This window comes from Microcebus murinus, chromosome 10 (genome assembly GCF_040939455.1).
Source record: "Microcebus murinus isolate Inina chromosome 10, M.murinus_Inina_mat1.0, whole genome shotgun sequence".
NCBI lineage: Eukaryota > Metazoa > Chordata > Mammalia > Primates > Cheirogaleidae > Microcebus > Microcebus murinus.
In genome coordinates, this window is record NC_134113.1 from 75156145 (window position 1) to 75182077 (window position 25933).

The 25933-nt window shown below is 37.1% G+C and overlaps 1 protein-coding gene across 1 annotated transcript in view; it reads left to right on the plus strand.

Annotated features, from left to right (window-relative positions):
- Positions 1 to 12751, plus strand: part of OVCH1 (ovochymase 1) — a 47036-nt gene extending 34285 nt beyond the window's left edge. The window contains 7 exon segments of the mRNA XM_076006826.1: positions 952 to 1108; positions 1424 to 1516; positions 4844 to 5068; positions 10700 to 10825; positions 11869 to 12003; positions 12588 to 12629; positions 12632 to 12751. Coding sequence (XP_075862941.1) covers positions 952 to 1108; positions 1424 to 1516; positions 4844 to 5068; positions 10700 to 10825; positions 11869 to 12003; positions 12588 to 12629; positions 12632 to 12726 — 873 coding nt within the window. The 3' untranslated portion in view covers positions 12727 to 12751.
- The last annotated feature ends 13182 nt before the right edge of the window (positions 12752 to 25933 follow it).

Consider the following 25933-nt stretch of genomic DNA (forward strand, 5'->3'; position numbering starts at 1 on the left):
TGGCATGTGTCTTATTCTGCTAACTTTCCATCTATTTCATTCTTTTCTGCTTGTTTACTATGTTTCAGCCACATGGATTGCCTTCTAACCGCCCAACTTTGCCACATCTTCTCTGTCCTAGGGGGCCATAATCCAGATATATATTTTTTTGCCACTGCTGCTACCTATGTGCACAAAATGGGACAGATCACTTATTTCTCTAAGTGTAAGTTTCCGCCTCTGATAACCTAGTTATTAGTTCAGCCCTTATAATCTCTGAAATTTTGGAACTTTGAAATCTTTAGGTAAGCTGAATAAAATTATTATACTAGAGTCAGAACAAATCCATTTTAATAGCTATTAGACAGCCTTTAACTTTTTTTCTTCACTCGACCTCCAACTTTCTCTTCTGGTTTCTCTGCATATGTCATAATTCTACTTTGGGGTTGATCTGAATAGATGGCGTTAAGAGTGACCGGTGATAGGAAAACACTTCTGACACAGGGTGGCACCCAATGATCCTAACTCAATTACCTTAATGGGACAGGTAGCCCATTTCTTAAGTTGGATCAGTTTGAGCCACTGTCCAGTTTTCAAATGTTTTCAAATTAAATTTTGATTTTAAAAAAGATACAGCTTGAAACCTTAAATATTAACAGTTTCGCTAATTGGTGATATCATTTAAAGAAGGTGACCTTCTGATAGTGCTGGGAAGACTTAGTAATTGTTAGTATGTGAACTAGGTTTTCACTTAACCCTGGAATCAAATTACCCACCTGATTGTCTTTAAATTTTGTTCCCTTTTGTGAAAAAGAGAATATACAGTTACGTATTAATATCTGAAGTTATACAGATTGACAAAGAACAAATATCCAAATTAAGCACTTTAAACGATTGGTCATTCCTTTCTAACATTTGAATGCAGGAGCTTCAAAGGAAAGCCATTTTCTAGAACATGCTTTCTTGTTTCAGGGAGACTCTGGTGGTCCATTGGTATGTAGACAGGGAAACGGTCCCTTTGTCCTGTATGGCATTGTCAGCTGGGGAGCTGGCTGTGTCCCGCCGTGGAAGCCAGGTGTATTTGCCAGGGTGAGGGTCTTCTTGGACTGGATCCAATCCAAAATCAAAGGTAAGTTGTTTTCGTATATTATGAAAACAGTGCCTCTTTCTTTAGAGTGAGTTTGGGAGCAACGAGTATGGATACCAACGAGCATTATGAAAGAAAATCATAGAAATACAATTTCACTTAGTTTCCAAACACATTAAAATGCAAGGCTCTAGAAGAATAACTCCTCCTTTGGGCAGAGTTAGGATAAAACCAATTTTTCCTGAGGCTGCTTTAATCCTGGATTTGTGTTTCCTTTTAACAGTGCTGCTTTGGAACAGACTACATTTTGTCTTCAGGCTTTCATCTTTGTTTTTAACATCTTCTCCCCAAATACAGGTCCTGCTTCACTTCAGACAAAAAAGAAAAGCAAAACCTTAGAACAACAATCGCCACCACTCACACCTTCAACAGACTGTGCATCTGGGCCAGGTAATAAATGTTCCCATTATCCCATTAATATATTCAGCAAGAATTTAGGAAAAAATACTATATATGTGGGTTCACTTGTTTTCCTTGAAATGCTATAATCTCTGTGTTTTCCTTCTGGTGGTAGCTTATGCTGAAAGAGAGGAGAGTAGTCATTACAATCGTCTTGGGATCTTTTCTACCCTGTAGGTGCAGATGTTTCAGGTAAAAAGAAAATCTTGTGATTGTGAACAAGTGCTTGAATATTGGGGATGTCCATAGAATTGTTTTAGACTCTGAGCTATTAACTCCTACCTGAACAAATGTCCTTCAACGTTCAGTTGTCTTGCTAGGTAAAGATTATGGGTATAAGATGACTAAGACCAGCTTCGGTATCTCTCTCAATTCTCCCACAGTTGCCAGTGTCTGTTTGATAACTGGATTTTGACTTGTATTCAAAAACTAACAGCAACAAGAGAATTAGAAGTTTGTAACAGCCTTGTAGGAAGATGAAAGTTCTATGGTACCATCACTCTTGGTTTCCAAATGGTCAGAGTCTTTCCCTTGTCAACCACCTCTGCCCCATCACCCCCCTACACTTAACCCCAGTAGGCAAGTAGGAAGAGTTGAAAGAAAATTAAATAAGATGTAATACATAGAAGGTGGAATTGTTAGAGTCATGTCGTTGAGTAGAAGAAAGGGGGTGGGATCTTGTGCCCAACAGGAGGGATTGGTCTTTAACAAGAACAAGGTATACTTCATCTACAGTTGCTGGATGAAAGGCAAGATGTTTAGGCACTGGTGCAGGTGTGTGGGTACACTTGGGGATGGGAGTTTCTAGAACTTCTATTGCTTCTGTTTTCTCAGCAGATGAATGAAGGGGTTGGATAAGGAAGTTTTATTTTTAAGAGAAAGTATCAAATATTTCCTTGGAAAAATGACATAGTGACTAGACTAGGAAGATACAGTAGGATTTCCTGGGCAGCATAAAGGCCCCCTGAGATAAATGATCATGAATTTAGAGAGAGTTCCCAGTTAGTTTAGTTGTATGTTTTTCTCTGGAAGCACTAAGGTAGACCCAGAGCAGGTGGAGAGTACATTTAATCAGAGTGGGGTATTCCCAAGTATGTGAGGGTATAAGAGAGTTCAGAGTGTGTGTGAAGAAGTGATTAAACTGACTGATCATTGGAATTTATGATGCATAAGGAGTGAAATGAAGACGAGAGATGAGTTTGGGAAAAAGAAAGGTGGTAGGATAGATGAATGACAAGTCTCAAAGGGTGGAACAAGTGTTGGGGGAAGCTGACAAGATGGGAGGTTGTGATTGGAGAGAGTGGTGCTTAAAACTGAGATCATGGGAGGGCTAAAACACAGTTGCTACTGTTGAGCAAGTCTCAAGGGGGCTGACCATTGGGATAAGTGACTGAGGTCAGGTGGAGGACAAGAACATGGGAAGAAAGTTTGGGAACTGAGAAACTTCAGTGCTAGAATCATCTGTACAGCTACCGAAATCAATGAGAATTGTGACAGGAGTAGAGTTGGAGAAAATGACCACTGAAATCTTCCAGGAATGAGGGAGTGACCCTGGACCACTTGTCTGGCAGTGTAAGAGGCAAAGTTGGGCAAAGTAGATTTAGGTTAAAAGTAAATCTAGAATTGGGGTTGACATGGAGAACAGACTTGGGTCCAAGATCCTCAAAACTTCTGATTACAGTGGTCTGATTAAATGACTGATTTCAGTAAGTGCCTAAGAAAGTCAATATATGTAAAGTACTGAGCACAGGGAGGGTCTGGCCCATGATAAGGGTCAATAAGCAGTGGTAATAGTAGCTGTCTAATACAGTCTTTGGTCCCATTGATCTGTTAAAAAATTAACATTGTTCAAATGTAAAGAAGATATTTCTCCTTTGCATATGTTCAGAAACACTTAGGCATGCCAAAGAACTTTGAAAACTTTATATCTGAAAGGAAATAAAATTTGTTTTAGTTCTGTGATTATTTTATGAGATAAAATATTAGGACAATGCCATATTTAATATCCACCCACTCACATCACTTGCTTTTTACACTAGGGAATTAATGAATCATACCAATGTTTTTTGAGATTGTTATACCCGCTTATAAAAAGCAGTGGCTTGTTGGGAATTCATGGCTCTATATGATTTTTTTACCAAGCTGCCTTTCTAGGCAAGTTTGTCATAGAGGATTCATATACAGAGGGAGAAATATTGAGAAGATTGGAAAGATATGTTGGGACCAGAGTCCAAAATATCCTGCAAGCTGCATTACTATAGTTGCTTTGAGCAAGAAAAGAACTTTGATTCTTTCATTTTATACACCACTCCCAGATTGGAGGGCATGGTGAAGGAAGATTATAGAACTGCAGGAGATCATTTAGTTTACCGCTAAATAAAACCAGACCTGGTAAATATCTGATTAGGTTGTGGTAGCTATATAAAGAGGAGAAATCACAAAGAAATAACAGAGGACTAGGTAATGGGGTACAATCACGAATTCTCGTCGCACTTCATGTCCCTCATGCCGCTTTTCATCTTTCTGTTCATGTTATAAAAGTATGTTTACTTACCTGTCTCCTTGGCTAGATTGTTAATTTCTCTAGGGTAATGCATGCATAATAATGTGCATATTCATTGCTACATATATTAAAATATGAATACATTACAGGATATTTCATTTTGTAATTTCTCAAAGTTTTTGTCAGAGGAATAAACATGAGGGAAAAGGGGAGAGTCAAAGATGAATCCTGAATGAAGATACTAGAAAAAAGAGAAGCTGATGTGCATGGTCGGTGGGCCAGAGAGCCACCGGCATCTGAACCACTGCAGGTATCCCTGCACATCTGAAGTGCCCATGGACCTAGCAAGTTGAAGTGAGACACATCCCAGTATTTTCAGCAAGTTCTCTTTTTCTTAACCTCAGTCACAAGCTCTGTGAATATAATCATTTGTCCAAGCAAGATGAGTATTCATCTAATTTAGGGAAGCTTTTAGGAACAGGTCTTTAGTTGCATCTCAAAGAAGGAAAGAAATAAAAACCTGTTGGGAATAGGGACTGAAATCCATGGTGTAATTTTCTAAGGTATTTTAAAAGTTCAGTTAAAATTAACTATAAATAATTGCGATTTAAATTCCACTCCTACAGTCTTATTTTAAGAAAACAGGACACATTAAATAGAATGATTATTATTTGAACACAAGAAGTTATCACTGATAGTAATAAAGTCTTAATTTTCTTCTTGCAAGCCTAGGTTTTTCAAGCTTATGTTAGAACCTCATTTTTCTTTGCCTTATTTTATGTTGCTCTTTGGTGTCTCTGTGTTCTGAATTGTAGGCCGTTGCTCTGAAGTGGAGCTAGAGGAGCCCAGAGGCTTTTCTTCAACTCCAAGATATCCACTGGATTACAGAGGAAAACTGGAATATCCTTGGGTGCTCAGAGTTTCACCAAACAGGATGGCAAAATTTACCATTGAGTGTCTGTCACTTCCCGGGTCTCAGGTGTGTGGAGACTCAGTTCTGACCATTTATGAAGAAAGCCACAGTGGGAGAAGGATGGCAGGTAATTAGTCCTGGCGAGTAAATTTTGTGCTAGGAGCCTTTCTGTGTAGGCAGCTTAGGATCAAGAATGACTTGGAGCCAGGCACCGTGGCTCACGCCTGTAATCCTAGCTCTCTGGGAGGCTGAGGCGGGCTGATCCTTTGAGCTCAGGAGTTGGAAACCAACCTGAGCAAGAGCGAGACCCCGTCTCTACTATAAATAGAAAGAAATCAATTGGCCAACTAATATATATATAGAAAAAATTAGCCGGGCATGGAGCGCATGCCTGTAGTCCCAGCTACTTGGGAGGCTGAGGCAGAAGGATCGCTTGAGCCCAGGAGTTTGAGGTTGCTGTGAGCTAGGCTGACGCCACAGCACTCACTCTAGCCTGGGCAACAGAGTGAGACTCTGTCTCAAAAAAAAAAAAAAAAAGAATGACTTGGTAATAATGCCACCAAAATGTTGATTCATGTAATAGGCATGCCTTTCCACCCCTCTTCACCCTTAGTATTTTCAAAATTTTAATTCACAAAGCAGATATACTAAAGGTGGGGGAAGAGAGGGGGGAGGGAGGGAGAGAAGGAGGGAGGGTAGGAGGGGAGAGAGGGAGGGGAGGGGGGCAAGACAAGAGGGCCCACCTTCTTCAAACATACCTGAACCACGCCAGGATGCTAGAAGAGCATATAGGGTAGAAGAGGAGGAGGTTGGACAATGGTTAAAAATATAGTGGGGGGCCAGGCGTGGTGGCTCACACCTGTAATCCTAGCACTCTGGGAGGCTGAGGCGGGCAGATCTTTTGAGCTTAGGAGTTCGAGACCAGCCTGAGCAAGAGCGAGACCCCATCTCTACTAAAAATAGAAAGAAATTAGTGGGACAACTAAAAATAGATAGAAAAAATTAGCTGGTCATGGTGACACATGCCTGTAGTCCCAGCTACTCGGGAGGCTGAGGCAGGAGGATCGCTTGAGTCCAGGAGTCTGAGGTTGCTGTGAGCTAGGCTGGTGCCATGGCACTCTAGCCCGGGCAACAGAGTGAGACTTTGTCTCAAAAAAAAAAAAAATACAGTGGGGATGGTGGAGGGAGATGAATGAAAAAATAAAGCGAAATACATTAAAGGCTTTTAAAAGTGGTAGGATTAAAAAGATTTGCTAAAAATATGGCAGCCCTCATTTTTCATTTCATGCACGGGCAAACGTGTTTTTGTGTAACAACACAAACTTGCCACCTCCTGTTTGTATAGGCGTAGTGAGAGCTTTTTGGCTGTCTGTAAGGTGGGAGGTAGGAAAGTGAGCAATAATCTGGTTAATGGGCCAAACCTGGAAAGAGAATGAGTTGGTGTATGTCATTGTGAGAGTGTGTATGGTACATGCTCATGCTTGATTCTGAAGTATATATAATAGAGGCCGAGGAAACTGGTTTGAGGGGGAGGTTGTTTTCTTTGGATAAATTCTGAGAGATTAAATCATTGGGTTAGCAGGCACAAACATTTGCTTAAAGAATCTTTCTTTATAAGTACAATTTCATTTAGATCACAGAAAAAACTATTAACCAGTCTATTCACTTGGCACATTTCCCTCAATAATCATATCACTGCCCCCGTCCCCATTGATTAAAACCGTTCCATGGCTTCCCCTTGCGGCTGGAATAAAATCCAGCCTCCCTGGAAGACTGCTCACCTCCCTCTTCTCCAGCTCACAGGCTCCTGGTACTTCTCATTCCAACCTCAGGGCCATTGTCTGTCTACTCCCAGCACTTGAAGAGCTCCTTCTCATCCTTGTCCCTCACCTCCCTCGATCTTTAACTAGAATATTACCTTTTCTTTTCCTCTTCTTTTTCTTTTTGAGACAGGGTATAGCTCTGTTGCCAGGCTTAGAGTGCAGTGGAGTCATCAGAGCTCACTGCAACCTCAAACTCCTGGACTCAGGCGATCCTCCTGCTTCAGCCTCCCGAGTAGTTGGGACTACAGGCCTGTGCCACCATGCCTGGCCAGTTTTTTCTACTTTTTTTGTAGAGATGGGGTCTCGAATTCCTGGCCTCAAGCAATCCTTCTGCCTCCCAAAGTGCTAGGATTACAGGCATGAGCCATCACGCCCAGAGTAGAATGTTCTTAATAAAACTGATACAAGTTGCCTCCCTCCTCCCTCCATTCTTCTCAGCCCCCTACTCTTAAACCACTTACTGTATACGTTATGAGTTTTGTTTTCATGATTATTGTTTGTCCATATCTTCCCTATTGAATGTGAGCTTCATGGGGGCTGGGACTTTTTTCTTTTTACTCAAGAAGCTGCAGGGCCTAGAACAGTGCCTGACACATAGAAGGCACTTAATGAATAAGTAAATGAGGGAATGGTCACCTCTAAAGAGGGTTTCTCAGTCTAAAGTATAATAAATAGCATGATCCATTCCTTCCCACAGTCATTGTCTGTTATGATGGCTATTTCATTGGTAGCCTTGGTTTCTACCTGAAATCATCTTCATTTACCTGACTAAAGTAAAGCCTTTTGAGAGAGACCTTCTGTATACGTTCCCTACTGTATACATTCAAATGAGAAAAATGCCTAGGGACTCAGAACTTGGGGTTTTTTTGTATGAATTTTTGCTAAGTTTTTTTTATTTGTATAAAGTTTTGCTAAATCACTCTTCAGAAAGGCTAACTCAGTTTTCACTGCCATTAGCAGTTCATAGGATCTTCTATAACCATGCTCAGAACCTAAGATGTCAATTTGATAGGCAATTTTACTTTTTTTTTTTAATCTTTAATGGGGGCAAAGTAAGTTTGTTTACTTGAGATGGGTTCTCTCACTGTTGCCCAGCCTGTCCTTGAACTCCTGGACCCAAGAGATCCTCCTGCCTCACTCTTCCAAATAGCTGGGACTACAGGCACATGCTACTATGCCAAGCTTTCATTTATTTTTAATTAGTTGCCATTACCTTTTGTCCATTTTAAAATTTTGAATATTATTTTTATTGATTTATTTTTCTTTTAGTTTATATACAAAGATAATTTTCCTTTGTCATAAGTTCTAAGTATTATTTTTTTAATTTCTAAATGTTTATTAAATAAGTGAATATGTATTCTCAAAGGGAGATAATCTGTACCTTTCATCCCATGTGATACTTTCTGCCCCAAGTAAGGTTTAATGATCTTTTACTTCAATCTAGTGCTATCTCTTCTAATGTCTGTGATGGTAAATTCCTATTTTTTTAAATTTCAAAATATTATGGGCATACAAACATTTTGATTACATGAATTGCTTTTGTACAATTTGAATGAAAGTTGCAAGTGTGCCCATCACCCAGATAGTGTGCATTGTACCTGTTAGGTACGTATTTACCCATATTCTCCTGCCTCCTTCCACCTGCTTGATTTCTGTTGAGTCTTACTAGTGCACATGAGTGTCAATTGATTAGTTGCAATTTAATAGTGAGCACATGTGGTGTTTATTTTTCAATTTTTGGGATACTTAGAAGAATGGTTTCCAGTTCCATCCAGGTGGTTACAAAAGGTATTAGTTAACATATTATTTATGGCTGAGTAGTACTACGTGGTGTGTATGTGTGTATGTATATATATATGTATGTATGTATATATACACACACACACCACATTTTAGTAATCTACCCACATATTGATGAGCACTTGATTTGATTCCACATCTTTGCAATTGTGAATTGTGCTGTTATAAATAATTGAGTGAAGGTGTCTGTTTGATAAAAATGACTTTTTTTTCCTCTGGATAAATACCCAGTAATGGGATTTCTAGATCAAATGGTAGTTCTACTTTTAGTTCTCTGAGGTATCTCAAAGCACTAAATGGTAGATCAAATGGTAGGTCTACTTTTATTTCTTTGAGGTATCTCCATACTGTTTTCCATAGAGATTATGCTAGTTTGTAGTCTCACCAACAGTGTATAAGTGTTCCTTCCTCTCTGCATCCATGCTAGTATCTGTTGTTTGGGGACTTTTTGATAAAATCCATTCTCACTGGAATTAGAGGATATCTCATTGTGGTTTTGATTTGATTTTCTCTAATGATTAGAGATGTTGAGCACTTCGTCATTGTTTATTGGCCATTAGTCTGTGTTCTTTTGAAAAGTTTCTGTTCATGTGTTTTGTCCACTTTCTGATGAGGTGGTTTGATTTATCTCATTGTTTTCATGCTTAAACATTGATTCTCCATTCTGAGGTCAGAACAATCTTTTTTTTTTTTCCAATTAAACTACCTCATTAATCCTGCTGAAATGTATTTTCTCATATGGTAAAGGGACTCTACCTGCTTCATTTTTTAAAAAAGGTTTATTTTCTTCTCAATTTATAACTATCTTTATAATATACTAGATTCATATATGGAGAGAGTCATTTTCCGGGGAAACTTGCCTTTATCATTATTGCCTGCTGAAAACCATGCTTGACTTTATTGTAGATTAACTGAGAAATAACTATAATTTTCCAGACTAGCATTTCTTTGATTTGAAATTGTCAGCTTGAACCTTGTGGAATTGTTCTGACTCTTTAGATTATAGCTAGCAGAACTATAAGTCTGTAATGGAAATATTACCCCCTTACTCAAGTTGCATAGTATTCTTCTATCCTGTAAATGCTGTGTTTCTCCCTGTGAAAGCTAGCAATTCTTTCAAGAGTTGCATTTATCTCTACTTGCTACAAATAAATGTTTGATCATTCTTCAAATAGTATTTCAATGTCATGAGCCCTAATATGCCAACTAAATGCTTTTTCTTCTTTTCCTTTGGCATATCCTCCTCTTCCCTCTCTCCCTCCTTGCAAGTATTTGTGGAGTACCTACTCTGGGCCAGGGACTTGACATTCTTGGTTCTGGAGAGCTAATAGTGATCAAAATAGACAAAAATCCCTGCCTTTATCAAGCCTATAATGGAGAGGACAGATGATAAGATAAAATATATGATATCTTGGATGAGCTGAGGAGGAAAAAATGAAGTAGGAAGGGAAAAACAAGTATCTGGGATGTATGTGCCTCATAGGTGTATGTAGTGTGATCAGCAAATGTCTGAGTAGATGACATTCCAATAAATGTTACAAAATGATACTGAATTATTCTTAATGTGGGTGAGTTTTATTTTAAGAAATTCACAGATTCTTTCCATACCTTGTTAATCAGCCCTCTGAATCATTTAGAATTATGGATAATTTTCCCTTCCATCTTTGCTTTAGGTTCTCAAAGTAAAGCATTCAATAGGAGATTGACTGTAGGAAAAGAATACATTTACAGGTAGAAAGTTGTGTATTGTGGATCTTTATGTTGAGATATTTTTAATAAGTAGGTCACTTTTCTAGGAGAAAAATGGCATATCAGTGACATTTTAAAGATAAAATAATTTATTACCTAGTGTCCTTCAAGGAAACTCTGTAACATAGTAAACTTTGATAAGTTTGGGGTTCATGGACCGGAGGTGAGATCCTGGCTTCCCCCTAACCCCCAGCCTCCAGCCCCCACCATCAGTCTGTGACTTTGAGTGAGTTACTTGAATTCTGGAACCCTGTGCCTTCATTTTACAGAATGGAGTAAATTCTTACCTTGTAGGTTAAACTGCGTACATATAGAAACTGCTCTAAAATTTGTGTTCTTTTTTTATTTTATTTTTTTTACTAGAATTGATTTTTTTTTTAATGTAGGTAAATTATGTGGGAGAAGGGTTTGCCAGATGATTTTCATGAGCTCTGGACCACTGGTGAGGGTGACATTTCGTTCCCTTGTACAAAATGCTTTTGGCATAAGCTATATTGTCTTCAAAGTCCAAGGTATGTTTGGTCATTTTATAAACTTATAAAAGTTAAAAATCAATGTTACTCTTTTTAGGAATATTTCAAAACTTATACAGCATTTTGTATAAGAAATCATTTCTGTGAAAAATTAATTTATGTTTGAGAGGAAAATCTAAGTCATTTAAGATTTGATGGGGTCCAAAAGGGAAAAACTGCTCAATGGATATATTGATTGATTGACTTACGATTTCTCAACATGGCTAATATATGTTAGTTACGAGATAATTTTTTTATTATTATTACTGTGACTGTGATTTTTAGACCAGAGAGAGCCTTTTCTCCTGCTGTAATTCTTTTGAATCAGATTTGGGTCTAAATCTTAGCTGAGTTACCAGCTCTGGACAATGTATCTCTGTATTAGAATTTTCTTTATAGTAATGTAATAACAAAAGATTAAGTTTTGAAAACAAACTACACGGATTAGATTCTAGCATTATAAATGTAAACTATGCAATTCAGAGTTGTAAGATTGCACTTTAGAACATGTAATTAGTAAGACGTTTTGACTCTTGATTAATGTAGACAACTGAAAGTTAATTTCCCTCCTTGGCACCAAAAAGCATTGCAGAGGATATATCTTTCTGGACCTGTGTGTACTGCACATTTGTTAAACAAAGAAAGTAATAAATAAAAGCATTCCTATTATATGAAAGTTTTCTCTTGGGGAACTATATTAAGAATATTGTTTTCAGGCATGGTGCACAGAGGAGGTTAGGGAGTAAAAAAATATTGCTTTTAGATGGCATTGGGCAATTAACAGGCATTATCTATAGTTTTGTATATAATATTCCATAGACCCTAGGCTATGTCAAAGATTATTCTGAGTGATGTGCTTTTTCTTGTACCTTTGAATATTTAAGGTGGGAAGACTTTTCAGTGAAAGCAACCACATCCTGATAATTACATTTTTCCCTAAGACAATTAGGGAGGAGAGCTGATTACCTTGATCTGAAAAGGTATATCATAAGCCTGTTAAAAATTAATTTTACTCTCATTCCCTCTGCTTCCTTTTCTTCTAGGTTCAAAGGACAGTAAAATAACCAGAACTTCCCAGAATTCAAACCAAGAGCATGTGGTCACTTTTGAGGATGCTCTTCTGACCAAGCCAGCCAGAGTCATACAGACCCCAAGATACTCTTGTGGAGCTACTGTAAGATAAAGGAGGCATGTTTATGATGATGAAAGAAGCATGTGGAAAATCAGTTGACTAACATCAGCACTTGGTATTTGCTTAAAGCATTACTCTCCACCTTCTTCTCCTTAAAAAATATACTTTTAGATAACCCTTGATCTCTGGCTTTTAATATGGAAAGAAAACAATGTAAGAATATTCCTGTTGGTAAATTGTACTTTCTCAACAAAAGAGACCAATTTATTAGGCAAAGTAGAAAGCCAAATCTCTATTAAAGAGATTTTGGGGAGTTTGGGACAAATTCTGGCACATTTAGGTCCTTCAACTCTTATAGATTACCAATCAGAATTTAGAACAATACACATGATGGACCAACCGTTTACCATAATGTGTGAATTTAACTGTAACTTTTGACAAATTAGGTATTAGAGAATATTATTAATTGGTGTAATTTAAAGTAGAAATCTTTCTCTCACCCAGGCATAAAGAAACAGGCATAAAAACTAAGGCTTACTGAGAGGCAATAAAATTGATGCATTAAATTCTGAATAAATATGTAAGTTTTTTTCTGTTTAGAAATCATTTCTTTTTCTCATCTATACCATCATTGCCAACAGGGGTTAGTAGCCCCTTTAAATCACATCATTCACCCTTTGTTACCAACTTCCAGATGAAGCTAAGAACCTTAGCCTGTCACAGTCACCTGTGGGTTTGTGAAGGATTTGGACCAAACAAAAATAGGTAACTAATTTTCCATGGAGAACTAAGCTATCAACTTTCTTCTATGAAACATTTTTATATTGTTTTATATTCATTACGTGGCTTACATGTGACATCAACTTGTCTCTTCTTATGTGATGTTGAAATAGCCTTACTTTTATTATTTTCTTAGATTTAAAATTAAGATGACATCTTCTCAGATTAAGTTAACAATAAAATGCAGCTGTGTTTCCCACTTGGATCTCACCTAGATTAAATTTGCCCAGATATACAAAAAATAAACATTGGTAAAGCAATTTTAGACAAATATAAACACACACAAATTGAGACTATACTATTAATCAGGCAAAATAATCACAGAAAAAGGCATTTAATGGGTTTATCATTTAGGCAGTAGCTAGAAACCTGGTTATAGTGACTTAAACTTATTATTTTAAGAGAGATACCCAGAGGTATGCAGATGTACTGTTAACTAATAGTTCAACGATTCATCTCTGCCAGCACAAAAATTACTCTGATTCTTTTGGCCTTTTCCTAGTGATTGCATAATCATTATTTTAGTTCTCATCATTACATTGAAGGAAAAAAGAAAGGAGGGGGAGGGGTAAGAGAGGATTGTTTCTACCAAGAAAGCAAAGCATGTTTTCCAGGAATTTTGTAGCAGATTAAATCTCTTTGGCCAGAGTTGTCACATGGCCACGCCTGAATGGAATGGGACTAGAGAGAAGGAAAATGGAAAAGGGCTTTGAGTGGTCAACCAACATTCCAGACATGATGGGGCATAGCAGTCCAGAATTCTGGAATCTGATGGTCCTAGGTCCATATCTCAGTGCTACTACATAGTAGTTCAGTGAGTTTGGGAATGATTCCAAAGCTTTCTGAGACTCAATTTCTTTATTTTATGATAAGAGACACCCTACCATAACTCACACATACTTTGTACTATAAATTCCCAATTTACTTAATCTAGGATACAAATGTGTAATAACGTAACAGCCCAGAGAAAGAGAATGTATGGCTTTTTGCTGGCCTTTGCTTCCCTAAGAAGGAGCCAGATACCAATGTCCCTCTACATGCTGGTAGGCTCCTATTCAGAGTTGATACAATAGACAGTTGCTAAATCACTGTTCTTTTTATTCTTTGGATTTATATTATCATCTCAGAAGTAACTACACTAACAATCTTTGTTTCCACTTAGTGGAATGTTAATAAACACTGAGCTTTCTTGGGTTCCTGAGCTAATTTAGTATCAACAATAGCTTCCTATGGGGAGAGTGCAGTATCCTTGAAAATTATGTATGCTGCTACCATTCTTGCCTTACAGAACACCTGTTACCTTGCATTGCTTCATGAGGTTATTTTGAGAATTAAATAAGAGAATGCACGTGAATCAATATGTAAGAAGCTATGTCTTTGGCTTAGAAACATGTATCCTGATAACCGTTCTTAAAAGTGCGCTGCTTGGAAGAAAAGATTAGACTCCTTCCCTATTGCCTCTCCTGTGGGTGTCAGAGTGCACAAAGGTTGGAAGAACAAAGAAAGAAAGAAATGGATGGGAAAGGAAAAGTACATTGGCAATGTCAGTTATAACTTATGTTAATCAACTGTATAGCTGTTTTTCTTAGAATTAATTCATAAAACATATGTACTATTTCCTATTTTCTTTTCCAAAAAAAAAGTTGTATGACTCAATTTCAATTTCTTTAAATAAGATTTACAAGCTCTGGGATATAGGAGAGGAAAAATATTCTTTTCCCTCTATCCATCTATGATATTGTCATATAATAAATACATATTTGGTCTTTATTCGTGGCCAGAGCTCCTAAAATCCTTGTGATTGCCTAAGAGATAAGAAAGGAGTATCTTTTATGATTCTGAACAAGCTCCTTTCAACCAAACCTTCGTTTATGTTAATGTGAAGTGACTTGTGCAAAGCCTCTAAGGATGGAGGGCTGGTTGCCAGAGGAACCGGCCATGTGATTAGAGGGTAGAACTTACAGCCCAACCTCTTGGGAGGAAGAGAGAAGGACTGGAAATTGGCATAATCACCAATGACCAATAATGGGATCAGTCATGTCTATATAGTGAAGCCCCCATGAAAACCCAAAAGGACACGGTTTGGAGAACTTCTGGTTGGTGAATGCTCTGGAGGTACTGGGAGGGTAGTGCACCCAGACAACATTGAAGCTTTGTGCCCATTGTCCTATCTTGACTTATGCATCTCGTTCATCTGACCGTTCCTGAGTTAAATCCTTTGTAATAAATTGGTAAATGTAAGTGTTTCTCTGAAGTCTGTGAAGTCACTCTAGTAAACTATCAAACCTGGGAAGAAGATTGTGGGAACCTCCAATTTATAGCTGGTCTGTCAGTAACACAGGTGACAACCTGGATATGTGTTTGGCATCTGAAGTAGGGAGGAGGGTGGCAGTCTTGGGAGACTGAGCCCTTAACCTTCATGGTCTGTGCTAACCCCAAGTGGATAGTGTCAGCACTGAATTGAATTGTAGGCTATCCAGTTGTTGTATGCCAGAGAACTAAAATATAAGTTATTGTGAGGGGGAAAATCCCACACATCTGGTGTCAGAAGTGATTTATTGAGAATAGCAATAGTAGTAGTGGAGGAAATGGTTTTTTCCTTTAGTTGGTGTAGAGAAGTTGCTTTTTTTTTTTTTTTTTCTTAGATCATCTTAGACCATTGGCTGGGAATCCTGCAAATTACACTGACAAAAGACAGATTAAAAACAGAAAAACAAGTTTATTAACACATGCATCTTGATCATGTATCTATGTGGAAATACTCAGTGGTGAGTAACTCAGAGGTGATTAGAATTTGGGCTTATATAACATCTTAACAAAAGAACAATAAATTTGTAGAGAAGTGATGAGATAAGGAAAAAGGATTTGAGCTGCTAGGGGTGAAAAGTTGTGGGAAGGCAAATTTATAGGGGAAACGAATAGAAAATAAGGATTATTTAGCAAGCTTTTTATGTGGATTCCTGTAGTGCTATCTCTGGGCTGATAAAATTCTAGAGTTGTCTCTGGTGACTAAGAATTGTCCTTCCCTTCCTTGGGGTAGAGGGGCAGAGAGTTTTTTTTCTTATGTCTGCCTTTTTTCTTCCCCAATTTCCTTCAGTTCAAAATAATCTTCATGCCAGAATGGCATACTCTGAACTACTGTAAGGATTTAAGCCAATGGTCGAATTTAACAGATTTTTCAATGAATATTTAGAAGAACCAAGTAGGATTTATCCTCAAAACATAAGGATAACTTAATATTAAAATGTATTACATGTCATGAGTTTCTAATATAAATTAGAAAAATAGATACAAGTTAAATATACAGCAATCATAATCTTAAAATCATAGCAGTAAATATTAGAGGACATCATGGAAAAATCATTTCTATTATAGTTAGCAACAAAATTATATAACTAGGAATAACCCTAAAATGAAATGTGAGGTTTATTATGCAAGCTGTAAAACTTTATGGAAATGTGCACACAAAGATTTGAGTAGATAAAAGCATCATGTTCCAAACTGAAAGACATAATACAATTCAACCCACATTAATTTACAAATATAATGTATTTTCTAACAAAATCCCAATGGGATTTTTTTTTGGAGGGATGAGGAAGAAATTGGTAACAACTATAAAGTTTATCCTGTAAAATAAATAAGACTAACCAAAAATTGTTTGGGGAAAAGAATGACCAGATGGTAAGGTGAACTGCTCTCTCAGATATTAAAGCATTATTTAAAACGATGATAATTAAAACTAGTATAAGAAAAACACATGAGTGGAAATAAATTAAAAGGAACCCTAGAAAGTTTTAAGAAATTATATGTGGTAAATTTGGCATTACTACCCAGGAAATGTATAAAATTCATCATAGCACACAACTGATTAAAGAGTTAAGTGTTTTTCTTTAGCCATTAAAAAGTGGAAAACATTGGTAATTAACTGAATATGGAGAAAGACCTTCTCATATCAAAGCAAAAGAAGAAAATAAATTATCAAGTTCTTAAACAGTTAAAAACTTTTCTGCATCAACAGAAAAAAAAACATAACAAATGGGATTTTCAACAATTCTGAGAAATGTTTAAAGTAATTAACATAAGAAGTGTTTACAAATCAATATTAGGCTCAAATCTGTAGAATTTATAGGCCTCAGCTATCATTGACTTAGCCTTGATTAAATTTAAAGTTAAACCAAAGGCCACTAACCTTTTGTTTTTGACTTATTTTTCAAGAGAATAATAAACTATTGACCCAAGTGCTTTTGAAAACAAAACAGAGGAGGATTAACCATTAGCTTCTTTTGATAAGAAAGGTTAGTGAATATTTCCATACTCCATTATTATACAATCTAAATTAAATCTCTTATTTTGTTTCTTGTCACAGTGAAGTTGATCTTCTGGCCATCTGCTTACTAAAAAGGACAGAATTTTCCTATAGTAGTGGAAAGCTTAGAAGTTCTAGGGTCCTTGACTTGAAACCATGAGTTTTTTAGGAAACTGCACTTATCAAAAAATACTACGTATGATCAATTAAACTTAGAAAAGTTTGGCCGGGCGCTGTGGCTCACGCCTGTAATCCTAGCTCTTGGGAGGCCGAGGCGGGCGGATTGCTCAAGGTCAGGAGTTCGAAACCAGCCTGAGCAAGAGCGAGACCCCGTCTCTACTATAAATAGAAAGAAATTAATTGGCCAACTGATATATATATAAAAAATTAGCCGGGCATGGTGGCGCATGCCTGTAGTCCCAGCTACCCGGGAGGCTGAGGCAGAAGGATCACTCGAGCCCAGGAGTTTGAGGTTGCTGTGAGCTAGGCTGACGCCACGGCACTCACTCTAGCCTGGGCAACAAAGCGAGACTCTGTCTCAAAAAAAAAAAAAAAAAAAAAAAAAACTTAGAAAAGTTTGGTCATAGGAAGCAGATTTGAATTGTCTATCTTATGATAATTAACCCTTGACAATGACCTTTCTAATCTACACTAATTAATGCAAGTATAAAACACTGGAAATTCTTGTAGAATTAGAGGATTCCTAATATTAAAAAATTATAAGTACAGCAAATAAGAATCTAACCGATTTCAAAATACAACTCGAATCACTGTTTTCCATGACATACCCTAATTTTAAAAATGGCAAATGACCTGAATGAGCAAAATATAGGCAAATAAATACCTATAAGGAAAAAAAAATTGGCCCCTTTAAAACAGAAATGAGAAAAAAATTTACCTAGTAAATTGATGAAGATTTTGAAGAATGATTATACTTATAAAATATAACATGCATTTTCATTTTGAGTTATAATTTAAAGTATGTTTTCTGGAGAAATATTTTTCAATGAACTCTAAGTTCATAATATCTTAGTGTCTGTGCTTATTAAAAATATATATACAAAGATGTTATGCATTAGAAGTTCATTTGGCATTAATTATAGTAGCCAAAAAATGAAAATAAATGGGGAAATGATTAAGAAAATTATAGTAAATCCATAGGGTAAATTGTTATGTGGCCATTAAATATTTGCACATAATTTTTTTGTAAAACAGAAAAATCCATGTGTAATATTGAATGAGAAAATCAGGATGAAGTACTATGTGGTACAATTTAAATTTTTTTTTTAAAGTGAGTGAAATAAGAGTCTAAAGGAAAACATCACTTTGTTTAATTTAACATCTTTAGATTATGAGCATTTTTTTTTAATTCTTAACATTTTCTCCAATGAGTGAACAAACCTTTTTAATCTTAAGTCTATAACAGACAAAAGAAGGAAAAAATATCTTGTTCTATAAATGGGATTGGATTCATGGAAGAGGATTTACTGGGAACTGCATGACAGCATTCAGACAATTGTCTCAGGACCCAGTGCTTGACTCTTTCTTTCTTTACCTATACTCCTAAGTGACCTCACCCACTCCTAGCTTTAAATACCATCTATACACAGAGAACTTCCACATTTATATCTTCAGTCCCAACTTCTTTATTGAATGCTAGCACTGTATATCCAAGTGCCTCCCTTTTCACCTGGATATCTAATATGCAGCTCAGATTTAACATGACCAAAATTGAATTCTTGATTTCCTATCTGTCTTCAAACTCTTCTTCCACCAATCTTCCCCATCTCAGTAGCTGTTAATTCCATTTTACTGACTAAATGATTCAAGCATCCTTAACATTTGGTCATCCTTAACATTTCACATAAAATATAGTCTGTCGGTCTTTGAGCAAAATAGATCTAGGATTCAACTACTCAACAGTTCCACCATAACATTCTGGTACAGGTCTTCCTTTAGTCTATTTTACTCATAACAACCAGAGTCGTCATTTTAAAATTACATTCAGATCTTGTCACTTTTGTTTGTAATCCAATGTTTTCCCAACTCATTCATATTAAAAGCCCTTACAGTGCCTACAAGATGCCATGTGATCTGGCACTTGACTATCTCCTTGATGGTCTTCTTTGGCCATTTTCCCCAATGCTCACTTTATACCAGCCATGTCAACCTTGATGTTGTTCTTCAGTCACACCAAGCATGTCCCCTGCTATATCCCTGATACCTACAACCATGCCTGGTAAATAGGCAGTGCTCAAGAATTGTTTGTTTAAATAAACGAGATGGTGTTTCGGCTGAGGCAGATTAGGAGTGGAGAATGAAGAAGTAGCTCCTTAGCTGATGAATGGGTTAGAAATGCATCTATTTTGCTTATGGGAATCCTCCTGCCTGAGAACCAAAGTATAAGTTAACTCAGGAAGGAGACTATTATATATATTCAATTCTGTTTTTCACATAAACATAGAAAACTTTTAATGCAGACATCTTTCCAATGAAAATTTTTCCAGAGAAAAATAATAGATTTATACTTCAAGTGTGAGGTTTATTAAAGAACTGACTCATAGTCTTAAGGTTGCATATTAAAATATTCTGATAGGAATTATGGTACATCCATATGAATAAAAATATAGAGCCATTAAAATTTATATGGAATATTTAATAGCATGGAAAATAGTTACAATAAATTAAGTGGACAGAAAAAAGTTTATAATGGTGTAAAATGGCATACAATTTCTAAAAAATGTATATATTGCACAGGAAAAGGCCTTATAATATTTACATTAAAACATAAATATTAGTTACTTAAAGGAGGCACCATAGGTGACTTTTAATCTTTTTTGGATTCTGTATTTTTGAAATATCTTACAATGCATATGTATGTATTGTTATAGTCAAAAAAATAAATATATTAAAAATGTTTACTTTTGACCCTGAATTTATATATATTATAAATGTTTAATATAAACCCTGAATATTCTTGTTCTAGATTCCATGAGAAGAAAAATTAAAATTTAATGATAAAGATAAGGCCATAAAGGAGGAGGTAAGGAATCTGTGATACAGAATTTGACTTGGCTTTGGTTAGCTGATATTATGAAAATATAACTGGGAATATCTTTGCTGCTAAACATTATCTAGTAAATAGTATACTCTGACTTCTGTCAAAACTTTCAGATATTTATAGACTGATTCTAGTTGCTTTATAGTAAAATATGAATTCATATTAATATTCTTAGTATCAAACTTTGGGACCAGTGGAGACCTCAGATAGATTAGGGAGTAGAGAATAAGAAGGTAGCTCTTTGTTTCATGAGAGAGTAAAAGTGACGTCTGCTTTGCTTATGGAAATCCTATCTATTTTAAGTCTATTATTGCCATTCTTTCCATATATTTTATGCCTTTTAGATTATGTATTTTTTGTTGTTTTTCTTTGCTGGATTATTGCATAATGATAATTAAGGTGTGAGATTATAGATTAAATAAATGAATATTTAGGCCGGGCGCAGTGGCTCACGCCTGTAATCCTAGCTCTCTGGGAGGCCGAGGTGGGTGGATTGCTCGAGTTCAGGAGTTCGAAACCAGCCTGAGCAAGAGCGAGACCCCGTCTCTACTATAAAATGGAAAGAAATTAATTGGCCAACTAAAAATATATACAAAAAATTAGCCGGGCATGGTGGCGCATGCCTGTAGTCCCAGCTACTCGGGAGGCTGAGGCAGGAGGATCACTTGAGCCCAGGAGTTTGAGGTTGCTGTGAGCTAGGCTGACGCCATGGCACTCACTCTAGCCTGGACAACAAAGCGAGACTCTGTCTCAAAAAAAAATAAATAAATAAAAAATAAAAAATAAATGAATATTTGAATGACCTCAATTTTAGATTAGATAATATCTAGAGCATTTGGAATAGTCTCAAAATATCATTGAATTGCCCAATTTTCTTTCCTGGCATAGTAGCCTCTTGGCCCTGTGAACCTTAATGTCCTAGTTTCAACTATTTGTGAGTGATCCAAATTTCCTTACCTTATAAGTATTGGTAATCTGAGTTGTACGTGCTGTGACACTGGACTTTAGGAGCTCCCGAGAGTTAGTTACCTAGTACCCAGATCTAAGTAACCTGCTTGCCTTGTTCTCTACTCACATTTCATGATGTTGAAGTTATTTTTTACTGCATTTGTGGGGGAATGAAATATTCCTGTGGTATTTGCAAATTTAGGGAAGTTCTAAATACCTTAGGACACATCTGTGGAAGTCATCATATTTCCCATGATAGTGAACCTTAAATAAGATTATATATTCTAGGAGCAACAAAACTACACTGAAATGTAGATGTAGTGACTTAATGGGTTCACAGTATGTGATTTAGAGTCCAAGACCTTCAGTCTATCATCTTTTGAGGTGGGGGGGTCAGTTTTTCAAAACAAATCATTCAGAGTTTTTGTCAATATACATACGGAACTGTAAATGCAAAGAAACAATGATAGAAATTTTTAATAAGCTACACTGCAGTTTAGGTTTAATGCCCTAAGTTGTAGACATTAAAACTAGGTTCAAGAAGTTACTCAGCTCCTTGATTATTTTTTTTTTTTTTTTTTTTTTTTGAGACAGAGTCTCGCTTTGTTGTCCAGGCTAGAGTGAGTGCCGTGGCGTCAGCCTAGCTCACAGCAACCTCAAACTCCTGGGCTTGAGTGATCCTTCTGCCTCAGCCTCCCGAGTAGCTGGGACTACAGGCATGCGCCACCATGCCCGGCTAATTTTTTATATATATATCAGTTGGCCAATTAATTTCTTTCTATTTATAGTAGAGACGGGGTCTCGCTCTTGCTCAGGCTGGTTTTGAACTCCTGACCTTGAGCAATCCACCCGCCTCGGCCTCCCAAGAGCTAGGATTACAGGCGTGAGCCACAGCGCCCGGCCAGCTCCTTGATTATTGTGTTACATCTTTATTTTCTCTTTGCCTCAAGGATGTCCAGTATTGGATCTGGTTCTGTTGAGATCTCCCAATTACCCTAACATTTATCCCAACATGCTGAATTACATTTGGATATTTTATTCCATATCAGGAAATAAAATCAAGACAGTGACTAAAGAATTTGTAACAGAAAATCTTGGAACTGTGCATGGGATTATGCCACTATTTATGACAGAACAAATCAGCAATCAAGATTACTTGGTAAATTGATCTTTCTTAAATGGCCTGTGTTAAGTGGCACTAAGTACTTACATATATGGAAAGCATGATCTACATTTGCCTTGGGAACGAGGTCTCAGAACATTGCTGAGCACAGTGGAATAAGGATGAGACCATGCTCACTGGATCTTGACACCCACCCACTCTTGCTGATTTTTAGTCTGGCGATTCCAATCTCATTTTACCATTAGTGGGAACTCTAATTTTGTTTCTCTCCAAAGGAGGATTTATTTCCTAACCTGCATTTTTAGGCGGTAACTTTTTTGAAAATTGATTTACTCAATGTTACCAGTATCAGGTTTCATCTTTACAGTAGGGGGCGCCTTTGTAGCCATAGGGTAAATTAAAAAGGTGGAAAGGCCAAAGAGCTTGAATAATCTTTACTGAGGTGCCATGTTGAGGACTGAGAAATTAGCAGGTGGAAGGGCTGGGAGTCGAACCCGAGGCCTTGTATGTGTGAGGTATGTGTCTACTACTGAGCTACACTCTCTTACGAAGCTTGAATTATCTGTAGAGATTTATTTATTTACGGTGTCTAACATGCTTGAGTATCCAGCAATATTCTGTTCTGAGACTGACTCCTAGAGGGAAGCTTTTAGAAAGACTTTGTAATCCATTATTGCATCTACTTCTCCAGTTTGTTCCCAGTTCTGCCACTCAGGACACCACTGCAAGCCACAAAGGCCAAGAGGAGGGTTTTTGATGTTATCTTTCAGATTACAAAGCAAATGATTACAATCTGAGATGTAAACTCTCAGATTTATAGCATCAATTAGTTGAGCATTTCTCTTTGAACTTCCAAAGTTGTCTAACTTTCTTATCAGTGAGTATGATTCCTATTAGAGTTTCTAAAGCAATTAGGGTATGAGAGGAGGGAAGATATAAAAGTTCAAGCTATTAATTTTTCTTAGGATTAACATGAGGCCTTGATAGCATTAGACTCTGCTGCAACTCTAACTTTTGTCAATGTCCTTCAACCAAAGACCCCAGAAACACACCTAGAGTTGAACAAATTCCATTTATTACTCATTGCAAGGAGGGACAATGTACACCATGAAAAAACATGGGGTATCTCAGTAAGAGGGTATTAGAAAAAAACCTATTGTAACATCTTTAGGTAATTTTGGAGAGAGACTAAGGAAATGGACCTTACTCTGGATTGGTTGCTGTCAGGAAGGGGCAATTTTAAGATTGGCTATCTCAATCATATAGGGAGGCCTGACTAGAGCAAGAATACAACTATAATTGGTAAAGAAGTAGCAGTCCCTGGTTTTAGCCAAGAGAGGGAGATGTTTGCTATTTTGGTGGTTCCACATGACCTAGTTTTTAATCTTACTTTATCTGGATTCACAGCATCCTGTCTGATAATTGATATTTTGTGAGATTATGTTCAACAGAAGAACAACATAGTCTAGTGGTGAGTGTTAGACTATTTTCTGCATGTCAAGGACTACTTTTCTTTTTCTCACTCTTTTTTTTTTTTTTTTTTTTTTTTGAGACAGAGTCTCACTCTGTTGCCCTGGCTAGAGTGCCGTGGCATTAGTCTAGCTCACAGCAACCTCAAACTCCTGGGCTCAAGCGATCCTCCTGCCTCAGCCTCCCAAGTAGCTGGGACTACAGGCATGCACCACCATACTCGGCTAATTTTTTCTATATAGTTTTAGCTATCTGGCCAATTTCTTTCTAATTTTAGTAGAGACGGGGTCTCGCTCTTGCTCAGGCTGGTCTCGAACTCCTGACCTCGAGTGATCCTCCCGCCTCGGCTTCACGGAGTGCTAGGATTACAAGCATGAGCCACCATGCCCGGCCTCTCACTCTTTAATATTCTCCAATCTGGTAACATTATTCCTCTTTAAAAGTTCTGATTGACCAACATTTCAGAGATGTCAAATGATTACAAATGAGACTACTCATATTTCTATAATGAGCTTATATAATTCTATGTAAAAGTGAGGGAGCTTGCATTTATTTGTAAGCTCATACAATTTTTTGTATAGTTTTACACTAATTATACCAGATGATATTCCTTAATGTGTTTTTCTCTCAAAAATATCTTGGGATCTTCTTTATCACAGTAAATGTGGATCTATATCATCATTTTCTTTGTAATATTATATTTACTAATACATATTAGCAAAATGTACTTAGTCCATCATTGAGCATTTAAAGCACTCTCATGTAAGCATTTTTTAAATTTTGTTTTTAATTATGGGTACATAATAGTTGTACATCTTTGTGGGTATATGTGATATTTTGATACAGGCATACAATGTGCATTAACTAAATCAGGGTAACTGGGGTATCCATCACCTCACACATTTATCATTTCTTTATGTTGGGAACATTCCAATTCCATTCTTTTAGTTATTTTAAAGTGTACCATAACTTATTCTTGATTATAGACAGTTGATTGTACTATCAAATATTCATTCTATCTAACTAACTATATTTTTGTACCCATTAGCCATCCCCACTTTATCCCCCTCCTTCCACAGTAGTTACACTAATTTATATTCCCATCAACACCAGTATGTATGAGGGTTCCTCTTTCTCCACATCCTCACCAACATTCGTTATTACTGTCTTGTTCATAAAAACCTTTTTAACTGAGGTGAGATGATATCTCATTGTAGTTTGGATTTGCATTTCTCAATGATGTTGAGCTTTTTTTCATATACCTGTTGTCCATTTGTATGTCTTCTTTTGAGAAATGTCTATTCAGATCCTTTGCCTTGTTTTTTTTTGTTTTTTTTTGTTTTTTTTTTTGTTTTGTTTTGTTTTTTGAGACAGAGTCTCACTTTTGTTGCCCAGGCTAGAGTGAGTGCCGTGGCGTCAGCCTAGCTCACAGCAACCTCAAACTCCTGGGCTCAAGTGATCCTCCTGCCTCAGCCTCCCGAGTAGCTGGGACTACAGGCATGCACCACCATGCCCGGCTAATTTTTTGTATATATACTTTTAGTTGGTCAATTAATTTATTTCTATTTTTAGTAGAGACGGGGTCTCGCTCAGGCTGGTTTTGAACTCCTGACCTCGAGCAATCCGCCCGCCTCGGCCTCCCAGAGTGCTAGGATTACAGGCGTGAGCCACCGCGCCCGGCCCTTTGCCTTGTTTTAATTCAATTAGTTAATTGTTCCCGTTGCTGTGCAGAAGCTTTTTAGTTTGATGTGATCCCATTTGTCCAATTTTGCTTTGGTTCCCTATACTTTAGGAGTGTTACTCAAGAAGTCCTTGCCCAGACCAATATCCTGAAGCATTTCCCCAATGTTTGTTCAATTTTACTTCAATGAAATGTGCCACTTCTAAAAGGATTTTGGAATTGTTGAATATAGAGCTCCAAGGCTACACTCCCAGCTAGTTAGAAAGATTATTATCCCATCTGGGCTGCTATAACAAAATACCACAAACTGGGTAGTTGATAAGCAACAAAATATTTATTCTTCACCATTCTGGAGGCTGGGAAGTCCAAAATCCAAGCATGAGCAGATTTGGTGTCTAGTGAGGACTCACTTCCTGGGTTACAGATACAGAAGCACATTCTCACTGGATCCTCATGTAGAAGAAGGAACAACTAACCAAGCAACTCCTGTCTCTACCCCAAGGAGACCTCAAGTTTCACTTCCTCATTCATTCAGGCATCTGTTCAGGCCTTGTCTGAGGCCTCCTTTATCACATGGTCTAAATAGCCTTCCTCCACCTTTTTTTCT